This window comes from Mustela erminea, chromosome 2 (assembly GCF_009829155.1).
Source record: "Mustela erminea isolate mMusErm1 chromosome 2, mMusErm1.Pri, whole genome shotgun sequence".
NCBI lineage: Eukaryota > Metazoa > Chordata > Mammalia > Carnivora > Mustelidae > Mustela > Mustela erminea.
The window spans coordinates 24,152,501-24,176,228 of NC_045615.1; the positions used below are offsets into that span (position 1 = coordinate 24,152,501).

At 34.7% G+C, this 23,728-nt stretch overlaps 1 protein-coding gene across 3 annotated transcripts in view; it reads right to left on the minus strand.

Moving 5' to 3' along the window:
• LRBA (LPS responsive beige-like anchor protein) overlaps nt 1-23,728 on the minus strand; it is a 731,121-nt gene that overhangs the window by 379,860 nt on the left and 327,533 nt on the right. For all 3 annotated transcript variants that reach the window (XM_032332488.1, XM_032332486.1, XM_032332485.1), the window contains one exon: nt 1,254-1,420. In XM_032332488.1, coding sequence (XP_032188379.1) covers nt 1,254-1,420 — 167 coding nt within the window. The remainder of the gene's footprint in view (nt 1-1,253; nt 1,421-23,728) is intronic.

Sequence of the window (23,728 nt, forward strand, 5' to 3'; positions counted from 1 at the left end):
TAAAAAAATTAAAAATATTTTCTATTTACTGGAAAATTTCTTAAACTAGACTTAGTGTGTTAGACACATAAGATACATAAAACACAAGTGGAAACCAGTTACACCTATATATAATATACAAACTTACTATTTTCATTTTTTGTTGTCTTGTAGAAAAAGTTGTATAGAAATGTGGGATTAAAAAATTTTTCATCAACATTACTTAAATGAGTCAAATACTTTAAGATTTATTTTTTTGAGAGAGTGAGTGAGTGAGTTGGGTGTGGAGGGGCAGTGAGGGAGGGGGAGAGAGAGAATCTCAAGAAGACACCCCACTGAGCAGAGAGCCTGATGCTGGGTCCAAACTCATGACCCTGGGATTGTGACTTGAGCTGAAATCAAGAATGAGGTGCTCAACCAACTGAGCCAGCCAGGTGTCCCCAAACATGTTTCAAAGATTTGTAGCATAGAATATTCTAAGAAAACTAAATTTTCTCATTTGTCCAAGTTCCTTTAGAAGGTAATTTATTTCTAGAAATTAAAGCACAGGATGTTCACTTTGAGAATCTAAAGAGGAGGAAGATTAATTTAATAAAATTTTAAAGAAGGCATTTAACCATTTTTATTATCATAGTCTTACAATTTGCAAGGCAGTTCAAAAGAACACATAGTAATGTTTTCAAATGTTTTATGTGTTGTAAACTCAGAAGTGCAAAATAGGGAAGGTTTTCTTAAAATATTGTCTTTGTGCAAATTCAGGTATAAGTTTAGCTAATAAAATAGCTTATATTAACTCTTTCCCTTAAAAGTTAACTTCAAAAAGAATATGAACAAATACTGCTTTAGAAGTAGTTGAGGGTGGGCGCCTGGGTGGCTCAGTGGGTTAAAGCCTCTGCCTTCAGCTCAGGTCATGATCCCAGAGTCCTGGGATGGAGCCCCACATTGGGCTCTCTGCTCAGCAGGGAGCCTGCTCCCTCCTCTCTCTCTGCCTGCCTCTCTGCCTACTTGTGATCTCTGTCTGTCAAATAAATAAATTAAATTAAAAAAAAAAAAAAAGTAGTTGAGGGAACTAAAACATGGATAAAGATCCCTAACTGTACCCACACTAATTTTCTCCTACCCCCCTCTTCTACCCCTCATTCATGGTAGATGATAAAGTACAAAATTAAAATTACTCAGTTCTTCATCTGGCCTTGATCATACCCAGAGCTATTTATCTAAACCTAAGCCTTCTGTAGAAAATCAGTGCCCAAATCCTAAAGGTTTCCCTTTACCTCACTGCAGAATTTCCCCAGGCTCCATGCTTGTCTGTGAGAATGTTGATAATTTTCTGGATTAGCTGAGTTGCTGTCACATGGTCCCGATATTTAGCTGCTCTTATCAGATGATCACACATCTTCTCATCTTCTCGTTTGTCTGCTGAATACTGGGCACACAGTGACTTGGATTGGAAAAAAGAAACATCTATTAGTACTATAAAAATATAGGAAAAAACTTACAACACACCAGGAAATTCTTTCTAATGGGAAATGAAACAACCAAAACTTTAAAATTATTTTTATATCCCTCATTAACTGAACTGACTGAGATTTAGTGATCTACTACCCTGAGTATAACAATCCCACAAGAACTTATTACTCTGAAATCATTCATAAGACACACTCAAAAGTGGTTTTTAAGCAAACCTAAAAAATTGGAAGAAGCCAATCATATGAAGATTCACGGGTCCACATTACCAAGTAATGTGGCAAGAAGGGGGCTACAAAGCACTCCAGGCGAAGTGACTCAGAGGAAGAATGTTCTATACCAAGAAGGGTAATAATCACACCCACAGTGACAAACTGACTCAGGTAAAGGCACTCAGGAAGAATTTTTATACCTTCAACATTCTCTACTATATCCATAATCTGTCTTGTCTAACCTCACTGGGTAAGAGGAAATTAAAATTACTGATGAAAATTAGAAAATTACTGGATTCCATATTGCCCCAACACCATATACATTCATATTAAACAGGACTAAAATAACAAAAAAAATTAATGAATAGTCCATTTTTTCTTTATTAATATTACACAAATTTAACTATCAAATTTACTTTGTAAACATTTGGTAAGTCATTAAACTTTGATTGAAAAGGCATAATTCTAAACAGAAGAGTCCAAGTAAGCTAAATAGTAAAATGGCTTAAAGTGTTCTTTAATGGATCCTCCTTTACAATTTAAACAGCAACTTTTCATATCTGACATAAAATCTATAGATATAAATCACATTAAAGGGCTATTCTTTCCCGATTATCAATCTCTGTCTCATTGTGGAACATTAGAGTCACATTCTGACCTTAAAACATGATAAAAGGAAACCAAACAAGAATGTTTTGTAAAGATATAATGAACTTGTATCTATTTTTTAAAATATCTTTAAATCGTAATTTGAACATGTTCTTATTAAAAACCAATAGCATATTCTTTGTAAGACCTATCATTCAAAGTGAACAAGAGATGAAGAATATTTGCTCCAAGATCAAACGCATGTTAGTTAATTGGTGGAGTATATATTTGCAATATGTGTATGTGTATGTGCTTGTGGCCAAATGTTGAGTGGAGGTACCCCAAGAAATCCTAATCATCTATCAATAAAATCAAGGGCCAAGTCTAATATTTTCACTCAGTTTTACTTCACATCAACTTTTCTGTTTTCCTATTTTAAGTAACACATAAACTAGATGACATCACAATAATGACCACAAAAATATTTGAAGCTTAACAAAAATATTAGAATCTAAAAAGAAGAGAAGTAGGCATCTTGGGAACTAACAACTCAAATATATTTGATTATTACTTAAGAAATTTAAGACACTACCACAGAATTAATAAATATAAGACTAACCTACATCTTAAAAGAAATTCACTTTCTTGCAGATAAAGTGATAACTGAAGACAGAAACAATTTAGACCGGCCATTTATAATTCAAGTGACTATTCCAGCTCTTTAAATGTAAAGGATTACATAAAACAGTATCATATTTGGTCTTTCCCTCCAGATGTTATATCTCTACCAAACTTTATTATTTGTCCTTTGCGTGAAAGCTCAGAGGAATGAATTTAAAATGAAGCAGATTCCTCTAGTATCCTCTTGTCATTGCTTACTTCTTGATGGTCAAACTTTGTCCTTTATTATTCCTCTTTATGAAACGCTGGCATTTCTTTAAGGTTTTGCCAAATGTTCCTTGGCATTATCATTTACTCACACATCACCTCCTATTATTAATTTAGATCTTTTAAATTTTTCATATCTGCCCTAGCTGTTTCCCTGAACTCTCAGGCCATATGTCTACCTGTAGGATAATCTCCAATTATCCAATAAGCACCTAAAACTCAAAATATACAAAAATATAATTACCAACTTTATCCCAAACATGCTATTATACTTCTGTCATTTGTGACTTCTCAATTTTCCTTCTCGTCATATCTCATCATTTCATTTCAACAACACTCATTTACCTCTTACCACTTATCACTCTTACCACTGCCCTAAAACATCATCATTAGTTTGCAGTTCAGTTCTTGAAATAATCTTATAACTGCTTTCTCACAGTCCCAGAATCACTTCAAGAATTTGACATTTCACAGATACATTTATATACCCTACACCTTAAAAAGTATGTGATTACCTAAAATAATGAACAATTAGGACCAAATTTTACCAGCTAAGACCATGCGTCCTTCTATGATTCAGCAGTGTGGTATATTATCTTTATGCCTTCCCATGTATCCTATATTCCAGACACCCTCAGATTTTATGCTATTCCCCATCTATCCTTGAGACATTTTCAAGACTTAGGAAATATATTTCTCCTATAGTCTTTGTATGTGAAACAAATTTAATGGTGTCTATTGAGAAGGTAAGTTAGAAACTTGAAGGACAACTACTAGAGAAGAGGAAGTTATTGAGAAAGATAGAAATACAAATACAGGTCCTCTTGATTCTTCAGCAGAATACATAGAACAAAAAAAATTCTCTAGGGGTGCCCTGGTGACTCAGTTGTTAAGTGTCTGCCTTAGCATGGCTCAGATCATGATCCCAGGGTCCTGGGATTGAGCCCTACATGGGGGTCCCTGCTCGGTGGGAAGGCTGCTTCTCCCTCTCCCACTCCCCCTACTTGTGTTCCCTCTCTCTGTCAAATAAATATATAAAATCTTTTTAAAAAATTTAAAAAGTTCCAAAATAATTGAAAATTAAGCATTTCAACTCCAAATAACTTATGGATCAAAGATAAAAATCACAAGCAAAATTACAAAAATTTGTGGCAACTGGGTGAGACAAATTCAAAGAAAAATGTATAGCTTTGCATGTATGCATTTTACATGTATACATTTATATATTATAAAATATTAAATATTTAAGGAAGAAATAACAAAAATCTTAAACTCTTTTCATATGGTAGAAGCTAAGGGATACAATGCAATTTGTATTACAGGAATAGAAAACTAAAAATCAATTTGTGTAAATAAACACAAAATCCATAACAAAACATTAGCATTCAGCTATACACAAAATAAAGTATACATCATGATGAAGAAGAGTTTATCCATGGAATGCAAGGTTGACTTAATATTTGAGTATCAATCAGTATAAGTCATCATACAACAAAAAAGGGAGAAAAACATAATCTCAATAGTTTTTTTTAAGCATTTTACAACTCAGAAGCATTTCATGGTTTTTAAAAAAACAAACAAAAAGACACTCCCCAAACTAGTAATAGAAAGAGACTTTTGAAACCTCAGGAAGCACATCTATGAAGATCATTCAGTTAAAACTGTGGATAAAACAAGTATGTCTCCTTTCTCATGACTTCCACTCAATACTGTAACAGGGTCCTAACCAGTTCAAAAAAAGAGATAAAGAAAACAAATAGGGTGCCTGGGTGACTCAGTGGGTTAAATCTCTGCCTTCAGCTCAGGTCATGATCTCAGAGTCCTGCGATCAAGCACCGCATCAGGCTCTCTGCTTGGCAGGAAGCCTGCTTCCACCTCTCCCTCTACCTTCCTCTCTGCCTACTTGTGATCTCTCTGTCAAATAAATAAATCAATAATCTTAAAAAAAAAAAAAGAAAGAAAAAGATGGTTTGGAATAGAAGGAATAACATATTTATTTGTAGAGACATTCATGTATGTAATACTCCTAAAGGTTCTGGAAGAATTATAAGACTTCTAAGTTGACAGGTTTCTTGGATATAAGGTCAATATAATAAAAATTATTATGTCTATATACTGACAATAAAAAACTGGAAAATGAAAACAATACTATTTACAATAGCATTAAAATATAAAATAAATTTTAAAAATATACAAAGCTATACAATGAAACTTTTATAAATCATTGCTAACAAAAATTAAGGAAAACTAAGTAAGTGGAGAAATAGACAATGTTTATAGATTCTAAAACTCCATATTGCTAAAACACCTTCTCTCTTCAAACTGATTTTATAGATTCAACACAATCTTAAATAAAAGATTAAAAGCCTTGGGGTGACTGCATGGCTCTGCCAGTTAAGCATTTGACTCTTGATTTCAACTCAGGTCCTGATCTCAGGGTTGTAAGTTCAAGCTCTGTGTTGGGCTCCACACTGGGCATGGAGCCTACTTAAAAAATAATGAAAAACAAAAACAAATAAAAAATAAAAATTTCACAGCCTTTCTTATGGATATTGACAAGCTGATTCTCAAACATATGTATACTTATACAAAAAGAAAACAATTAATGACAAAACAGTTTTACCTAAGAAAAATTAATGTGTAGAATTTAATTGTATAATGTTATAAAATGTGAAACTAAGAACAGTTTAAGTTGTTAAATAAAGAAGGAGTAACTTTTTGACAACTGATACTAAAATATCTGGCCACTCACAGGAAAAAAAGAAAGAAAGAAAGAAAGAAACTTGTCTAACCTTCACACCATAAACAAAATGTTTAATTCAAAATGAACTGAAGATCTAGATATAAACACTGTAACACTTCTAGAAGAAAATATAGCAGAAAATCTTATGACCCTGGGGTAGGCAAAAAATTCTCACATTAAAATTCTTAGACATAAAAAGAACCATAAAAGAAATTCGTAACCATAAAGAATCTGATATATTAAACTATACCAAAATTTATAAAATCTTGTCTTTAAAAGATACTATTTAGAAAATGAAAAGATAAGCCACAAGATGGGACAAAATATTCACCATACATCTAGCTAATAATTTTCCTAAAAGACATACGAAGAACTCTCATGAATTAATAAGGCAAAGAAGCCAATTTAAAATAATGGGCAAGGGATTTGAACAGACACTTCACAAAAGATATACAAATGACTAATAAGTAAATGGCAGGATGCTTAGTCAACAGGGAAATTCAAATAAAGACCACAATAAACTATCACTATATACCCAGTAGAAGGGCAAAATTGAAAAGGCAGACAATATCAAATATTGGCAAAAATGTGGAACAAATGGTATCTAGCTGGTTAGAGTGCAAAATCCACAACTACTTCAGAAAACAGTTTGGCAGTTTCTTGCAAGTTTAAAAATATACTTACAACACCACCTAGCAATTCCACTCCTATGTATTTCCTCAAAATAAAGAAAACATTTTCACAAAACTATGTTGCATGATAATTCCCATAGTGCTTTAAGAACCAGACACTGGAAATGATCTAATATCCACCTATCCATGAATGGATAAAGTAATACTATTTGGTAATAAAAAGAAACAAATGAGTGATATACACAAGGTGGATGAATATCAAAAACTATACGGTGACCAAAAGAATCCAGACATTACAGAACCTACTATATAACTCCACTTATACAAAGTTGTAGAGTATATAAAACCATCTCCAATAACAAAAACCAGATAAGCAGTTGTAGAGATTGGATGTATGTATGTGAAGAGGAGCTGACCACAGTGAATCACAAGGGAATTCTCTGAGATGACAGAAATTTTCTGTGACTTGACTATGACAGTATATACAAGTATATATATACAAGTATACAAGTATATACACCTGTCAAAACTCATTAAAGTATATATCTAAAAGGAATGTTTTATTATATACAAACTATATTTTAATAATGTTTATTTAAGAAGTTTTTAAAAAGTAAATAGGCAAGGTACTGACAGGGAAGAAAGTAGTTAAAATATTCATATCAAAAAAATCTGCACATCGATCAAATAGGTCAATATCCTCCACAAATCAATAAAGAAAAAACAGGTAACCAATAAGGAACTAGGTAAGAGACAAACAGACATCGCAAAAACAAAAAACAAAAACAAAAACAAAAAAACTTAAAAAAAATATAACAAGCAGAAGAAAAGATATACAGCTTCATCTGTAAATAAAATCCAAATAAGAACACAATGATGTTACCTCTACACAACTACTAAAATACTAAAATAAAAAGTACCTGTCAATATTTTATGACAACATGGAGTATAGAAATAGCTACATTTTGATATTGATACACACCTTTGGAAGACACTACAGCAATAACTATTAAAATTGAAAAGATAAATATTTACAGTCAAGTAAGTGTATCCTACAGAAATACATAAGCATGTACACCAAGGACTTGTAAATCGTCAAAATCACACTCTTCATTACAATTAAAAACTGGAAACAACCTATCAACAGTAGAGAGACTATGAAAAACTATCATCTATTCATGTAAGGTATGGCATACAGCACTGAAAATAAAATAGGAAAATGTGACAAACTGAACAAATTGCACAAAAACAATGTTGAATAATGCCAGATCTAAACACACACTTTATGATTCCATTTATATCAAGTTCAAAAATTGTCAAAGAAATTACAATACTAAAAGAAACACACTTAGAAACCCAAAGTTGGCAGCATCACAATGCCAGACTTCAAGCTCTATTACAAAGCTTTCATCATCAAGACAGTATGCTACTGGCACAAAAACAGACACATAGATCAACGGAACAGAATAGAGAGCCCAGAAATAGACCCTCAACTCTATGATCAACCAATCTTTGACAAAGCAGAAAAGAATATCCAACGGAAAAAAGACAGTCTCTTCAACAAATGATATTGGGAAAACTGGACAGCCACATGCAGGAAAATAAAATTGGACCATTTCCTTACACAACACACGAAAATAGACTCAAAATGCATGAAGGACCTCAATGTGAGAAAGGAATCCATCAAAATCCTTGAGAAGAACACAGGCAGCAACCTCTTCGACCTCAACTGCAGCAACTTCTTCCTAAGAACATCGCCAAAGGCAAGGGAAGCAAGGGCAAAAATGAACTATTGAGACTTCATCAAGATCAAAAGCTTTTGCACAGCACAGGAAACAGTTAACAAAACCAAAAGACAACTTACAGAATGGGAGAAGATATTTGCAAATGACACATCAGATAAAGGGCTAGTATCCAAAATATATAAAGAGCTTAGCAAACTCAACACCCAAAGAACAAATAATCCAATCAAGAAATGGACAGAAGACATGAACAGACATTTCTGCAGACATTCAGATGGCCAACAGACACATGAAATAGTGCTCCACATTACTCGTTATCAGGGAAACACAAATCAAAACCACAATGAGATACCACCTCACACCAGTCATTATGGCTAAAATTAACAAGTCAGGAAATGACAGATGCTGGCGAGGATGCGGAGAAAGGGGAACCCTCCTCCACTGTTGGTGGGAATGCAAGCTCGTGCAACCACTCTGAAAAACAGCATAGAGATTCCTCAAAAAGTTGAAAATAGAGCTACCCTATGACCCAGTAATTGCACTACTGGGTATTTACCTTAAAGACACAAACATAGTGATCCAAAGTGGCATGTGCACCTGAATGTGTATAGCAGCAATGTCCACAATAGCCAAACTATGGAAAGAACCTAGATGTCCATCAACAGAGGAATGGACAAAGAAGATGCGGTATATATACACAATGGAATACTATGCAGCCATCAAAAGAAATGAAATCTTGCCATTTGCAACGACGTGGATGGAATTAGAGGGTATTGCGCTTAGCGAAATAAGTCAATCGGAGAAAGACAATGATCATATGATCCCGCTGATATGAGGAAGTGGAGAGGCAACGTGGGGGATCTGGGGGATTGGAAAAGAATAAATGAAACAAGATGGGATCGGGAGGGAGACAAAGCATAAAAGACTCTAAATCTCACAAAACAAAGCGAGGGTTGCGGGGGGGGGGCGCGGGTAGGGAGAGGGTGGTGGGGTTATGGACACTGGGGAAGGTATGTGCTATGGTGAATGCTGTGAAATGTGTAAACCTGGTGATTCACAGACCTGTACCCCAGAGGCTAATAATACATTATATGTTAATTTTAAAAAATTTAAAAATTAAAAATAAATAAAAGAGGAACCTAAAAAAAAAAAAGAAAAGAAAAGAAAAAAGAAACCCACTTAAGTATTGAGTGGAAAACAAGTAAAAAAGTCATTCCATAAAATCAGAACAGTATTTAGTTCAATGGGGCAAAAAGGGGTTATACTGGATAAACACACATAAAGTGCTTCTCAGAAGCATTTTCAGTATCAAGAAAAGGAAGTAAATTAATAATGTTAAATGCACACTGTTTCTACAGTTAAGTTTCAGTATGTTTTATGAGAAACAGATTATAAAGCAAATTTTCATTAAGTCTGCATATTATTATGAAATAAAAATAAGTTTAAAAGTTCAAGGTTAAAATCTTAAAAAATATTATACAAGACTTTAATATTAATTAAGCAACTTAAGTGTGTTGGTTTTACAAATTTTGAATTTAAACTTTTTTTAAAAAACATATACTTATTTTTAAAAATAAAAAAGTAATGACATATGAAATTAAAAGAAAGGTCTTGCTTCCACCTCCTCCCTACATGGCTAGTTGTTTTCTACAGGGGTAATCACTATTAATAATAATACATTGTTCCCATATAAATGGAACCAAACTAGATCATTCCATATCAGGAGATCCAATTCTACCTTCTTTCTTTATCATGGCTACACATAGGGTATTATATTTTTAGTTAACTAAACATACGTACTGGTAAACACCTTTAAGTGTATACTACCTTAATTCCCAATTTGCCCCCAAATCTCTTACACTATCAATTACTTATCTCATTGGAAATCATGTAAAAGGGAAAAAATGACTTAAAGGACAAGTACAGAAGCTTTTCAATATCTGACTTTTGAAGGTCTTTGTATTTGATCCCTTAGCTCAGATGAACAGTTTAATAGTTAAAAAAAAAAAAAAAAAAAAGTTATCCACAGGAATCTTACAAAGGCTCCTGAAAAAGACTTAGAAAAATGAAAGCTTAAAAACCTCAAAAGCAAATGAAAGTCAACCAAAGACAATGTGTGACAGCCACCTTTAATTCTGAAGTGATTCCTCTGTCATCCAACGCCTCAAAGTATTGATTTCTCTCAGCATGAAAAAGCCTAAGCCAATGAAACAGATACAGCATCACCCCCACCATAACAGCATTCAAGGTTACAACAGGCAGAACACTTATCAAAATATCTCTATGATTTCTTATTGTTTTAATGGACTGGATAAAATGTGTTGGGTTCTTATCTCAACAAACTGCAGTCTTCAAACATTTTAAAATAATTTGGAGATTAATATGGATTTAAATATTTTAATTTAAACTTCTAATAATAAAAAACTTGTTTTAAAATGCTTTTACATGCCATTTGTAAAAGCAAGACAACAATTAAGAGGGTTACAGTTTTCATTTCTTTGTCAAACACACACACAGTATTGTTTTTATTCAATTATTTTATTTCATTACCTCATTAGAGTTATTCACAATTAAAAAATCACAAAATTGTTAGGTAAACAACAAATTTCATGTAATGGCTGCATATATCATATGCAAGTAAATAAAGTATCATTACCTGTGATCAGTAAAATTAACAAGGAATTTAAACAGATAGGGTTAAACCCAATTAATTACATTTTTAAAAATCATAACATGAGGGGCACCTGGGTGGCTCAGTGGGTTAAAGCCTCTGCCTTCTGCTCAGGTCATGATCCCAGTGTCCTGGGATCGAGCCCCACATCGGGCTCTCTGCTCGGCGGGGAGCCTGCTTCCTCCTCTCTCTCTGCCTGCCTCTCTGCCTACTTGTGATCTGTCTGTCAAGTAAATAAATAAAATCTTAAAAAAAAAATCATAACATGAGACAGAAATATATCATTGCAAAAGATTATATAATTATACACAAATACATACACAGATGGAGAAAAACTGAGAGTTTCAAAGTCTTTTTGCTAATCTGCACAAGAGCTAAAAGATGTAAAGCAAATTCTATCATCTTTTAGCTCAACATAATTACCTAATAGATTTTTTTTTAAGTTATACAGAACTAGAGCCTCTCAATTATATTAGGCTAATCACAATTAAACACACTAACTACGAACAGCTAAGACTTACACTTAAACTTCAAATTAAAGTATTTTAAGAACAAACATGAAAAAAATCAAGACAAAAAAATGATTCATTCTTATAAAAAACATACTTAACACTATTGTTTAGAACACAGATTGTAGAGCCAGAAAACTTGAATTTAAATCCCAGCTCTGACACATTCATGCACAGGCAAATTATTTAAAACCCTGTGCCTCAGTCTCCTCATATAAGAAAGGATATAACATGACATGTTTTGGGGAAAGGATCAAATAAAAATAGACATGAAACAATTAGAACTTGCCAGGCATATAGTAACACCTGACATTTATTATAGGCTTAGTCATGAAGTGAACAAATTACACAGCAAACAGTTCTTTCTTCCAGCATCTCATTGGAGTTGAGAAACAAGGGATTAAATGTAATTACAATATGAGAGAACTGCTTAATGGTATATATAGTATATTTGGGAGGAGCAAGAAAGAACTGTTTAGAATCTGAGAGTTTTACAGAGAAATGAAAGCCTAAGTAAACTGTTCACCAAGAAGGAAGGGCTTAAGACAGAAAATATAAAATACAGCCAAATGAAGAGGCAATGAAAATAAGAGAACAAGCTCAAATAAATACCTCTTTATTTTCTTAAAAGATTTATTTATTTGAGAGAGACAGAGAAAATGGACAAGCGGGGCTGGGGGACAGAGGGAGGAGAGAGAATCTTAAGTGGACTCCCCGCCTTCTGTGGAACCCAACATGGGGCTTGATCTTATGACCCCAAGAGATCATGACCTGAGCTGAAACCAAGAGTTTGATGCTCAAATGACTGAGCCACACAAGTGTCCCAGTAAGTAACTTTTTAAAAAGAATAACAGAATAAGACATGTAATTTACACAGCCCTTCCTTTTTAAATCCCCTAATATACACTTGCTTATATTTTCCTTGTGCAATATTGTAATTTGTATGACATGTATATCTGGTCATTCAGATGACTACAATATATATTTGGTCTTCATCCACAGTCCCTGGCTTGCAACTCCTAAAATTCTTTGAATTTCTTAAATTTTGAGAGTTCTAAAGGTATCTTTTGTTATGTTAATGAGGTGCCTTTTGGACCTGACCATAGGGTGGGGGCTGACTGCCAAGAAAACCAACCATGTGATTAAAGTTTTTTTGATTTTCAGTTCCCACCCCTCCCCTGACTTCCTAGAAGTGGAAAGGAAATGAAGACTGTATCAGCCAATGGCCAATAACTTAGTCAAACATGATTATAAAATGAAGCCTCCATACAAACTCAAAAGTAAATCTTTTGGGTCTCTTCTGAAGAGCTTCAAAGCTTGAGGAGCCAGATGGCTTCCACACACCAAGCTCCAACCTTAACAAGCACTGAAGCTCCTTTGCTCAAGACCTCACCCTACTATCTCTTCGTCTGGCTATTGATTCATATCCTTTATCATATCCTTTAATAAACTGGCAAAAATATGTTAAAAGTGTTCCCCAAGTTCTGTGAGCCACTCTAGCAAATTAATCAAACCTAAAAAGGAGCCATTTGGAACCTCCAAAATGTAGTCAGTTAATCAGAAGCCCAGGTAGCAGCCTGGAGCTTGGATATCAAATAGAGAGTGGGAAGCAGTATTATATAACTGAACCCTTGACCTGTGGAATATGATGCTACTTCTGGGTACAGTGTCATGTCAGATCTGGGTTGAGTTCTTGGACACCCTCCTATCTGAGAAGTGCTTGGGTTTGGGGGTGGACTCCCACTTCCACTTTAGAATTGGGTTTAGGAACCCTAAAAGACCTTGGGTGCCTATATATTTTTACTATTTCCTTAAAAGAAAACTCTTCCCCAAAGGTTTATATAAATCATTTCACATATAGTTAATTATATCACTTAGTTGAGTACTGCTAACTGTATCACTTAGCTGAATACTGTTAGACTGCTATAAGTTTTTCTTCAAACGTACTGCTAATATAGACTAATTCAAAATGACACAACTGAATATGAACTGGCTTTTAGGTACTGTTATCAAGCTATCTATAATGAAGAACCACTTTTTATTATACTTTTATAAAAAAATGACACTTCAAAAAATATTCTGACAAATCCAGACATTCAAGCTACAAAAGTTCCAAATATTTATTTAATTTCTGTACTCAATCTCTTTGTGGACTAGTGGACTAGTTATAAACAGTTTGCTCAGCACACTGCATCTAAGTAGCACTAGTATAACAGATGAATTGGAGGACTATTTTTATTGACTCAAGAACTGCCATCTTCCTTTTCATGATAAAATAACTGATCTTATATTCAGAGCTTTACTTTGCACACTAATAACCCACAAATAACAAAAGCCAAATTCTAATTTCATGTGCACAATTTTTAAGTGATAAGTAAATGAAATGCACTATGATGACTTTAAAGTTAGCTTATTTTCTTCTCTATCTTTAATTTAAAAATCACTAAGAAAAGGCAATTTTTACATTAACACACGATTTGGTCAGCGGTTAAGACAAGCAGAACATATGAACTGAAATCTTAAACAGAGACTTGATATATCCATAAAAATATATTCAGATCTTTTCTTAGAAGAGATTTTTCAATAGCAGTAAGAGGTTCAGTCTTCTATCAAGACTGTATTTTAGGGGCGCCTGGGTAGCTCAGTGGGTTAAAGCCTCTGCCTTCGGCTGGGGTCATGATCTCAGGGTCCTGGGATAGAGCCCCGCGTCGGGCTCTCTGCTCCTTGGAGAGCCTGCTTCCTCCTCTCTCTCTGCCTGCCTCTCTGCCTACTTGTGGTCTCTGTCTGTCAAATAAATAAATAAAATCTTTAAAAAAAAAAAAAAAAGACTATTTTACATTATAATATACTGGAAGTTATAAAAACATGTTTAAACTGATCAGTGCTGCTCATAGTTATGAGTTTGATCATATCTATGCTATAGTTCCTTTGTTTTTTTCTAGCTTCTCACCTTTAATAGAGTTGCTAGCAATATTTCTTTGTTTACCAAAAGCTAAAGATTCATTATTTAAAATTTTCAACCCACGGCAGAAACATTGCCTTAAAGTGGCCTTTCTTTGCACCAAAAATGGTAACTCCTTCAGTTTCACAAATTACTCTAAAATGTAAGATTTTTATTTCCACTTTTTTTTTTTAAAGATTTTATTTATTTATTCGACAGAGAGAGATCACAAGTAGGCAGAGAGGCAGGAGAGAGAGAGGAGGAAGCAGGCTCCCCGCTGAGCAGAGAGCCCGATGTGGGACTCGATCCCAGGACCCTGAGATCATGACCTGAGCCGAAGGCAGCGGCTTAACCCACTGAGCCACCCAGGCGCCCCTATTTCTACTTTTTTAAAAGATTTTATTTATTAGACACACAGAGAGAGCACAAGTAGAGGGAGCAGCAGACCCGGGGAAAAGGGGAAGCAGTCTCCTGACAGAGCAAGAAGCCAGATGTGGGGCTTGATCCCAGGACCCTGAGATCATGACCTGAGCTGAAGGCAGACATTTAACCATCTGAGCCACCCAGGCGCCCCATAAAATGTAAGATTTTTAAAAAATATGTATGTATGTATACTTATACCGCATATAGGTATGCATATGGTCTGTACAAAACTTTCCCACAGAAAACTGAGCAAAAAATGTTGTGACCCAGCTATTTAAGTTAATTTCAGTTATCAAGAAACTGAAATTGAAAGTGAGACAATTGAAAACACATCCTAAAAAAAAAAAAAAAAAAATCTCTAAAAGTAGTGCACTTCAGACTGAATACAACAGACTCTGGAAATATACTGAGAAATGTGACTGCATAGTTCAGGTACAGAACATATTGTAGAATATATATGTTAAACTGGGTTGGGCATCTCCCTTAAGGAATGTGATGGTTACATGACCAATCAACCTGGGGCAAAAAAAAAAAAAGGAGAACCTAAGAATGAAGAACAAGCAATATTCTCATCTCTCCAAGACTGGAGGCAGGTGCACCTATACTATTCTAAGAAGAGGGAATACTGTCAAAGGAGCTCTCTCTGTGGAAGAGTTGAATCAGCCCCTTGCAAGATGGCAAAGGGACAAAGCTAGATCAAGAAAAGGTCAAGAGAAAACATCCTAAGCAGAACCACTGCCTGTGAATTCCAGGAGATACAGTATCTTTTACTGAGTTATTTTCCATTTCTGCACTGTGATATTCTCCTATCACTGCTAAGCTTATAAATGAGAAAAGGAAAAGTCTATGCCGATACAATGAGCAAAAAAGGATAAGGAAACAGCAACTCATTCCTAGAATAGCCACTTGTATGATAGTAAGAGATGACTTTCAGGACTCCACAGAGCAGTAGCCTGGATCAAGGCCTTATGGCACAGGTGACAGCTCTAGATGTACTGTGGGACATGGAAGAATTCCTTGGATATTCCCAGAGATTACTTAGAATAGAAAAAAATGATCTCCCTTTTGATAGTGACAACACTAGCTATGTTGTTATACACTTAATATGAATTTACAGTAATAGGTGCTTTACATTTATCAAATCCCAACTACTCATCAAAATTACTGTAAGTAGGGCGCCTGGGTGGCTCAGTGGGTTAAGCCGCTGCCTTCGGCTCAGGTCATGATCTCAGGGTCGTGGGATCGAGTCCCGCATCGGGTTCTCTGCTCCGCGGGGAGCCTGCTTCCTCCTCTCTCTCTCTCTGCCTGCCTCTCTGCCTGATTGTCATCTCTCTGTGTCAAATGAATAAATAAAATCTTTAAAAAAAAAAAAAAAAAAAAAATTACTGTAAGTAGGCACAATTACTATCCTGATTTTAAGATGAAGCAATGGTGCCTTAGTTCACATAACTAGTAAATGACAGAGCCAAGGTTAAGGGACTAGGTTATCTCACTAGAAAGTCAGAGCTATATTAATTGGACCATAATAATCACATGGTCTCAGGTGCCCGGGTGGCTCAGTTGGTTAAGTGACTGCCTTCGGCTCAGGTCATGAACTAGAGTCTCAGGATTGAGTACCACATCAGCCTCCCTGCTCAGCAGGAGTCTGCTTCTCCTGCTGACCTCTCTCCTCTCATGCTCTCTCTCTCTTTCTCTCAAATAAGTAAAAATTTTTAAAAAATAGTAATAATCACATGGTCTCATTAGCAAGTTGCTATAATATAGTGATTTGGACGTTTACAAGGACTATAATCCTCCTCAGTTAATTATGCTAGTATTTTATCACATTCATGATTATTTATCAAAATTTTTATCCCAGGCAAAGAAAATAATACAAAAGCTACAATTAAAAATTATATATATTGTCAAGATTACCATTTCCCTATTCCTGGCTTTTTGAAGAAATAAAGAGCTTTAGAAAGATGCCCAAAACTATAATGCATGTAAAGGCCATATCTAAGGTAAGAAATATCATTCTAATGCTTCATTATTAAGCTATGATGCCTCAAGATATATTAATTAGCCATCTCTCACAAAATGACAAAATTAATTGTGCAAAGGATACATCAAGAAAGAAGTGTGGCTGGGTGCCTGGGTGGCTCAGTGGGTTAAGCCGCTGCCTTTGGCTCAGGTCATGATCAAGTCTCACATCAGCCTCTCTGCTCAGCAGGGAGCCTGCTTCCCTCTCTCTCTCCCTGCCTCTCTACCTACTTGTAATCTCTCTCTGTCAAATAAATAAATAAAATCTTTAAAAAAAGAAAGAAAGAGGGCGCCTGGGTGGCTCAGTGGGTTAAGCCGCTGCCTTTGGCTCAGGTCATGATCTCAGGGTCCTGGGATCGAGTCCCACATCGGGCTCTCTGCTCAGCGGGGAGCCTGCTTCCTCCTCTCTCTCTCTGCCTACTTGTGATCTCTCTCTCTGTCGAATAAATAAATAAAATCTTTTAAAAAAAAAAGAAAGAAAGAAACAAACAAACAAACAAAGAAATGTGGCCAGATCAATGGAACAGAATGGAGAGCCCAGAAATAGACCCTCAACTCTATGGTCAACTAATCTTCGACAAAGCAGGAAAGAATGTCCAATGGAGAAAAGACAGTCTCTTCAACAAATGGTGTTGGGAAAAGTGGACAGCCACATGCAAAAAAATGAAACTGGACCATTGGCTTACACCACACATGAAAATAGACTCAAAATGCATGAAGGACCTCAATGTGAGAAAGGAATCTACATCAAAATCCTTAAGAAGAACACAGGCAGCAACCTTTTCGACCTCAGCTGCAGCAACTTCTTCCTATAAATATCGCCAAAGGCAAGGGAAGCAAGGGCAAAAATGAACTATTGAGGCGTCATCAAGATCCAAGTCTTTTGCACAGCACAGGAAACAGTCAACAAAGCCAAAAGACAACCGACAGAATGGGAGAAGATATTTGCAAACAACATATCAGAGAAAGGGCTAGTAGCCAAAATCTATAAATAACTTATCAAAGTCAATACCCAAAAAACAAATAATCCAATCAAGAAATGGGCAGAAGACATGAACAGACATTTCTGCAAAGAAGACATTTAGATGGCCAACAGAAACATAAAAAAGTGCTCCACGTCACTTGGCATCAGGGAAATATAAATCAAAACCACAGTGAGATACCCCCTCAAATCAGTCAGGACGGCTAAAATTAACAAGTCAGGAAACAAAAGATGTAGGTGAGGATGCGGAGAAAGGGGATCACTCTTAAACTACAATGCAAGCTGGTGCAGCCACTCTGGAAAACAGCATGGAGATTCCTCAAAAAGTTGAAAACATAGCTACCCTACAACCCAGCAATCACACTACTGGGTATTTACCCTAAAGATACAAATGTAGTGATCTGAAGAGGCACATGTACCCAAATGTTTATAGCAGCAATGTCCACAATAGCCAAACTACAGAAAGAACCTAGATGTCCATTGGCACATGAATGGACAAAGAAGATGTGGTATATATATGCAATGGAATACTATGCAGCCATCAAAAGAAATGAAATCCTGCCATTTGAAACAATGTGGATGGAACCAGAAGGTATTACACTGAACGAAATAAGTCAATCAGAGAAAGACAATTATCATATGATACCTCTGATATGAGGAATGTGAGAGGTAGGGCAGGGGGTTGTGGGGAGCAGGGAAGGGAAAAATGAAACAATATGGGATTGGGAGGGAGACAAACCATAAGAGACTCAATCTCACAGAACAAATCAAGGGTTGAGGGCACAGGGATAAGGTGGTTGGGATGTGGACATTGGAGGGTATGTGTTATGGTGATTGCTGTGGAAATGAGTAAGCCTGATGATTCACAGACCTGTTCTCCTGGGACAAATAATACATTATATGTAAATAAAAATAATTTTAAAATAATAATAATTAAAAAAAGAAATGTGGCAAGACAATGGGGTGCATTAATCACTACTAATGCAGAATCATCACAGGAAATAGAATTGTATTATCCTTAGATTCAAAAAAGTGATCATTAACTTTGACTATCAGTCTCACACTAACATTTTAAGACGAGAGAGCTAAATAAAAGCCCAAAATAAGGAGGATAAAGTTAAAAGAAGCAGAAAGATCACAAATAGGAAAGCATAAATAGGAGTTTGAATGAAAAAATACTTTGCATTGCTTCATTATTACAGGTTTAATTTAAAGGCTCAAAAAAACAGAGGCACTTGGGTGGCTCAATCAGTAAAGTGTTTGACTCTTGATTTTAGCTGAGGTCATGATCTCAGCGTTGTTTGATCGGGTCCTGTGTTGAGATCTGCACTGAGCATGGAGTCTGCTTAAGACTCTTTCTCTCTCTCTCTGCCTATGCCCCTCCACCCCTGTTGTGCTCTCTCTCTCACTCATAAATAAATAGTAGAAAAAACAGTATCACAGTATTTCGTTTGTACTCAATTTCAACCACTAAATGAAAGACAAATAGGGAACTATCGCATAATGGAAATACAAGATAAAAAAATAGACACACATGTAAAAAAAAAAGGTTGTAATTCAATTATTAAACAGCTCAGACTTCTTTTAAACTCTACCAATTTTACATGCATATGGAAACAAATATTTCAAATCAGTATAAAAGAGCAAAATAAAAAGAATATATATTTAAGGTTTAGTTTCAAAAATTTTCTACAAAAGTGAATGAAAAACGACATAAATAGATGGAAAGATACACCATGCTCATAGACTGGAATTATTGTTAAAATGTGCATACTAGGGGCGCCTGGGTAGCTCAGTGGGTTGAGCCGCTGCCTTCGGCTCGTGTCATGATCTTAGGGTGCTGGGATCGAGTCCCGCCATCGGGCTCTCTGCTCAGCAGGGAGACTGCTTCCCTCTCTCTCTCTGCCTGCCTCTCCATCTACCTGTGATTTCTCTCTGTCAAATAAATAAATAAAATCTTTAAAAAAAAAATGTGCATACTACCCAAAGCAATTCACAGATTCAATGCATCCTTATCAAAATACTAATAGCATTTTCCACAGAACTAGAACAAACACATGTAGATTTGTATACAACAACAACAAAAAAACCCTGAATAGCCAGAGAAACGTTGAGAAAAAAAAGAACACAGCTGGAGATATCACAATCCCAGATTTCAAACTACTCTGCAAAGCTATACCAATCACAATACTATGGCAATGACACAAACGCAAAAACACAAATCAATGAAATAAAACAGAGAGACCAGAAATGAACCCACATTTATATGGTCAGTTCATCTATGATGGAGGCAAGACTATAGAAGGGAAAAAAGGATAGTCTCTTCAATAGTTGGTTTTGGAAAAACTGCACAACTGCATGCAAAAAATGAAACTGCATCACTTTCTTACACCATAAAGAAAAACTCGAGGGTTTTAGAGCGGGGGTGCAGAAATGGGTTAGCCTGGTGATGGGTATTAAGAAGGACACATATGGCATAGAACACTGGGTGTTACAGGCAAATTGATCATGGAACATTACATCCAAAACTAATGATGTACTGTATGGTAACTAACATAACATAGTAAAAAATAAATAAATAAATAAATAAATAAATACCTACATGTGAGACTTTCTTGAAACCATAAAACTCCTAAAGTAAAACATAAGCAGTAAACTCTTGGACATGAGTTTTAATATATTTTAGATCTGTCTCTCAGGCAAGGTCAACAAAAGCAAAATTACTTGGGACTTAATCAAGATAAAAAGCTTTTGCACTGAGAAGGAAACCAACAATAAAACAAAAAGATAACCTACTCAATGAGAGAATCTATCTGCAAATCATACATCCAATAAGGGATTAATACCTAAAACATAAAGAACTCAAACAATTCAACCCCTAAAATCCAAAGGTGGATTTAAGTGGACCCACACAGTTCAAACCTATGTTGTTCAAGATCAGCTGTAAATTTATTTTTAATTAAGTGAATGAAGGAAAATTTCAAGATTATTACACAGGTGAAACTCTAATAATACTGCCATTTAGTACCTATCTTTGGGGCTGGACCAAATAAATTATAAGCCCCAGATTTGGGGTTATACTTAATGACCTTTAAGGAGCCCCAGATTACAAAGAATTTAAACACCTGGTCCAATATACTACATAGTAAGTTAGTGGCTGAACCAGAACTGAATCCTAGTTCTGACAAATCCCAAATCTATGTTTTCTATCATACACTGCAGATCATAATAATAATTTTACAGATCACATGTAATTAAGTATTTAAATCAATACTCTAAGTCTCATAAAATAAAAACTAAAAACTACAGACCTCTTAAGCAAAAAAAGAGTTGACAACAGGATTTTTAGAGTTTTTTACTTATCAAATCAAAAAGCAAGTCTTAACCCTTAGAAAACTTAAGTATTGTAGTACATATATAACAACCACCATACTGTAAGTTCAGCAAAAAATTACTACAAAGATTTAAATTCTGACTTTATACATCATTAAATGCTAGTCACAAAAACATCGGCAAACCGAATATCCAAAAGAATGAAATTGTACCCTTACCTTACACCACACATAAAAAACAACTCAAAATGAATTATTTAAACATGAGACCTGAAAGCATAAAACTCCTTGAAGAAAACATAGGGGAGAAGCTCTTTCACACAGATCTTAGCAATGATTTTTCACATTTAACACCAAAAGCACAGGCAAAAAAAGCAGTAACAAACGAGAAGGACCATATCAAACTAAAAGTTTTCTACAAAGCAAATAATAAACAAAATGAAAAGGCAATCCACAGAATGGGAGAAAATATATGCAAACCAAATACTTAATAAGGGGTTACTATACAAATTCAGGAGCAGAAAAATAATCTGATTTTTACAAATGGGCAAAGGCTCTAAATACATAATCTTCCAAAGAACATACAATGAGTGGCCAAGATGTGCATGATAAGACACTCAGTCACCATCACTAATCAACAGGAAAATGCAAATCAAAACCAGAATGAGATTTCACATCATACCCGTTAGAATGGCTATCATCAAGAAGACAAGAGATATTAACTGTTGGGAAGGATGTGAAGAAAAAGGAACTGTTGTGCACCGTTAGTGAAATGTAAACCAATTCACCACTATGGAAAACATTATAGAAGCTCCTCAAAAAACTAAAAATAGAACTACCTTATGATTCAGTAATTCTACTTCTTTATATCCAAAAGAAATAAATTACTATCTCTAAAATACATTTCATTGCAGGATTATTTCAAATGCCAAGATATCAGAAACATTCTAAACATCTACTAGCAGTTGGACAAACAAAATTATACACACACACACTCCTACATATATATATATATACGTATACACATACATATAAACATACACACACATATACATACAATGGAATATTATTCAGGCTTTAAAAAAAGTAAATTAGTCACTTAAGACAACATGGATTAACCTAAAAGACATTATCCTACCTGAAATAAACCAAAAACACAATGATAAATACTGCATGATTTCACTTATATGTGGAATCTAAAAACAAAAATAGGAGCTCACACTAAGGGAGTAGAATGGTAGTAACCAAATGCTAGGGAGTGGGGGAAAGAAAAGATATTAATGAAAGAGTATGAAGTTTAAGTTATGAAATGAGTAAGTTCTTGATACTCAATGTACAGCATGGTGACACTGTTAATTATAATTAACAATAATGTATTTTGAAAACGTGGAATCTTAAGTTTTCTCACCACACACACACACACACACACACACACACACAATGGTAACTATGTGAGATGATGTATATGTTAATATACCTGACTGTGGTACTTATTCACAATGTACCAATGTATCATATATCAAAACATCACTGCTATGCACTTTAAATATACACAATATTTATTTTACAACCATACCTCAATAAAACTAGAGAGAAAAAAAAGTTTGAATCTATAAGCAACTAAAGAATTACTACTTTTTGTTATGCCTCTACTAAAACAGGCACAGAATACTTTATTAATCTAAAATAATCTAGGCTCTCACAGGAAAAGACTGAATCCCCAGACTTTGCTAACTAAATATGAAAATCTTCATGAATCTTATATCATGTAGCAGTTGATACTTTTCATTCATTTAGCAATTCTTTATTGAATGCTTCCCATGTTCAAAGCCCAAGCTAGAAATTCAAACGAAAATAAGAAACAGAGCCCATTACAAAGGGGTCAATACCTAATGTTTGTTTCCCTCAGTAGATACAAATAATTTCAAAACATTTTTAATGGATATAAGTAACTCTCACAAGGTATCTGAGAAGATAACATTATCTAGAATTTTAAAATGCAGTGTCTATATCAAAGAGAAATAGCAGTGAGGTGGCCTCTATCCCCATTACATGACTGCTATAAGAGAAGAGATGTATCCAAGCCACACAGGCTCTTATATAAGACATTCTCAAGCCAGAATCTGCAAACCTCCCCAAATTATATGTAAAATGTTATGGTTATATTTGTTTGAATTTCTCAAGGTCATATTCTCAAAAAAGTTCATACCAAAATAAAAATGTGAGAAGTACTGACTCAAAATAACACCTAACATATTATAATCCCATTTTTGGTTGAATATATATGATATGAGAAATATATATACAAAAAATATATATAAAGTGTACATTTACAGTAGAGCAACTAAAACGTTATGTGCCAAACCATTACCTTGGGAGGTATGGTAAAAGGAAAGATACTGAAGAATATTTTGTTTGTTTTTTTTTTAATTTATACTACTGTTTTCATTACATTGTCTCTTCTGTTCTTTGTCCCCCACCTTTTATTGGCACATTATATTCCAGTGTAATTTTTTTGAGTTAAGAAAACCAGAAAGAGCCATTGATCTAAATGAAATTTTTTTGTAAATCAGGATCTCTCCATTTAACTTTCTGGGATG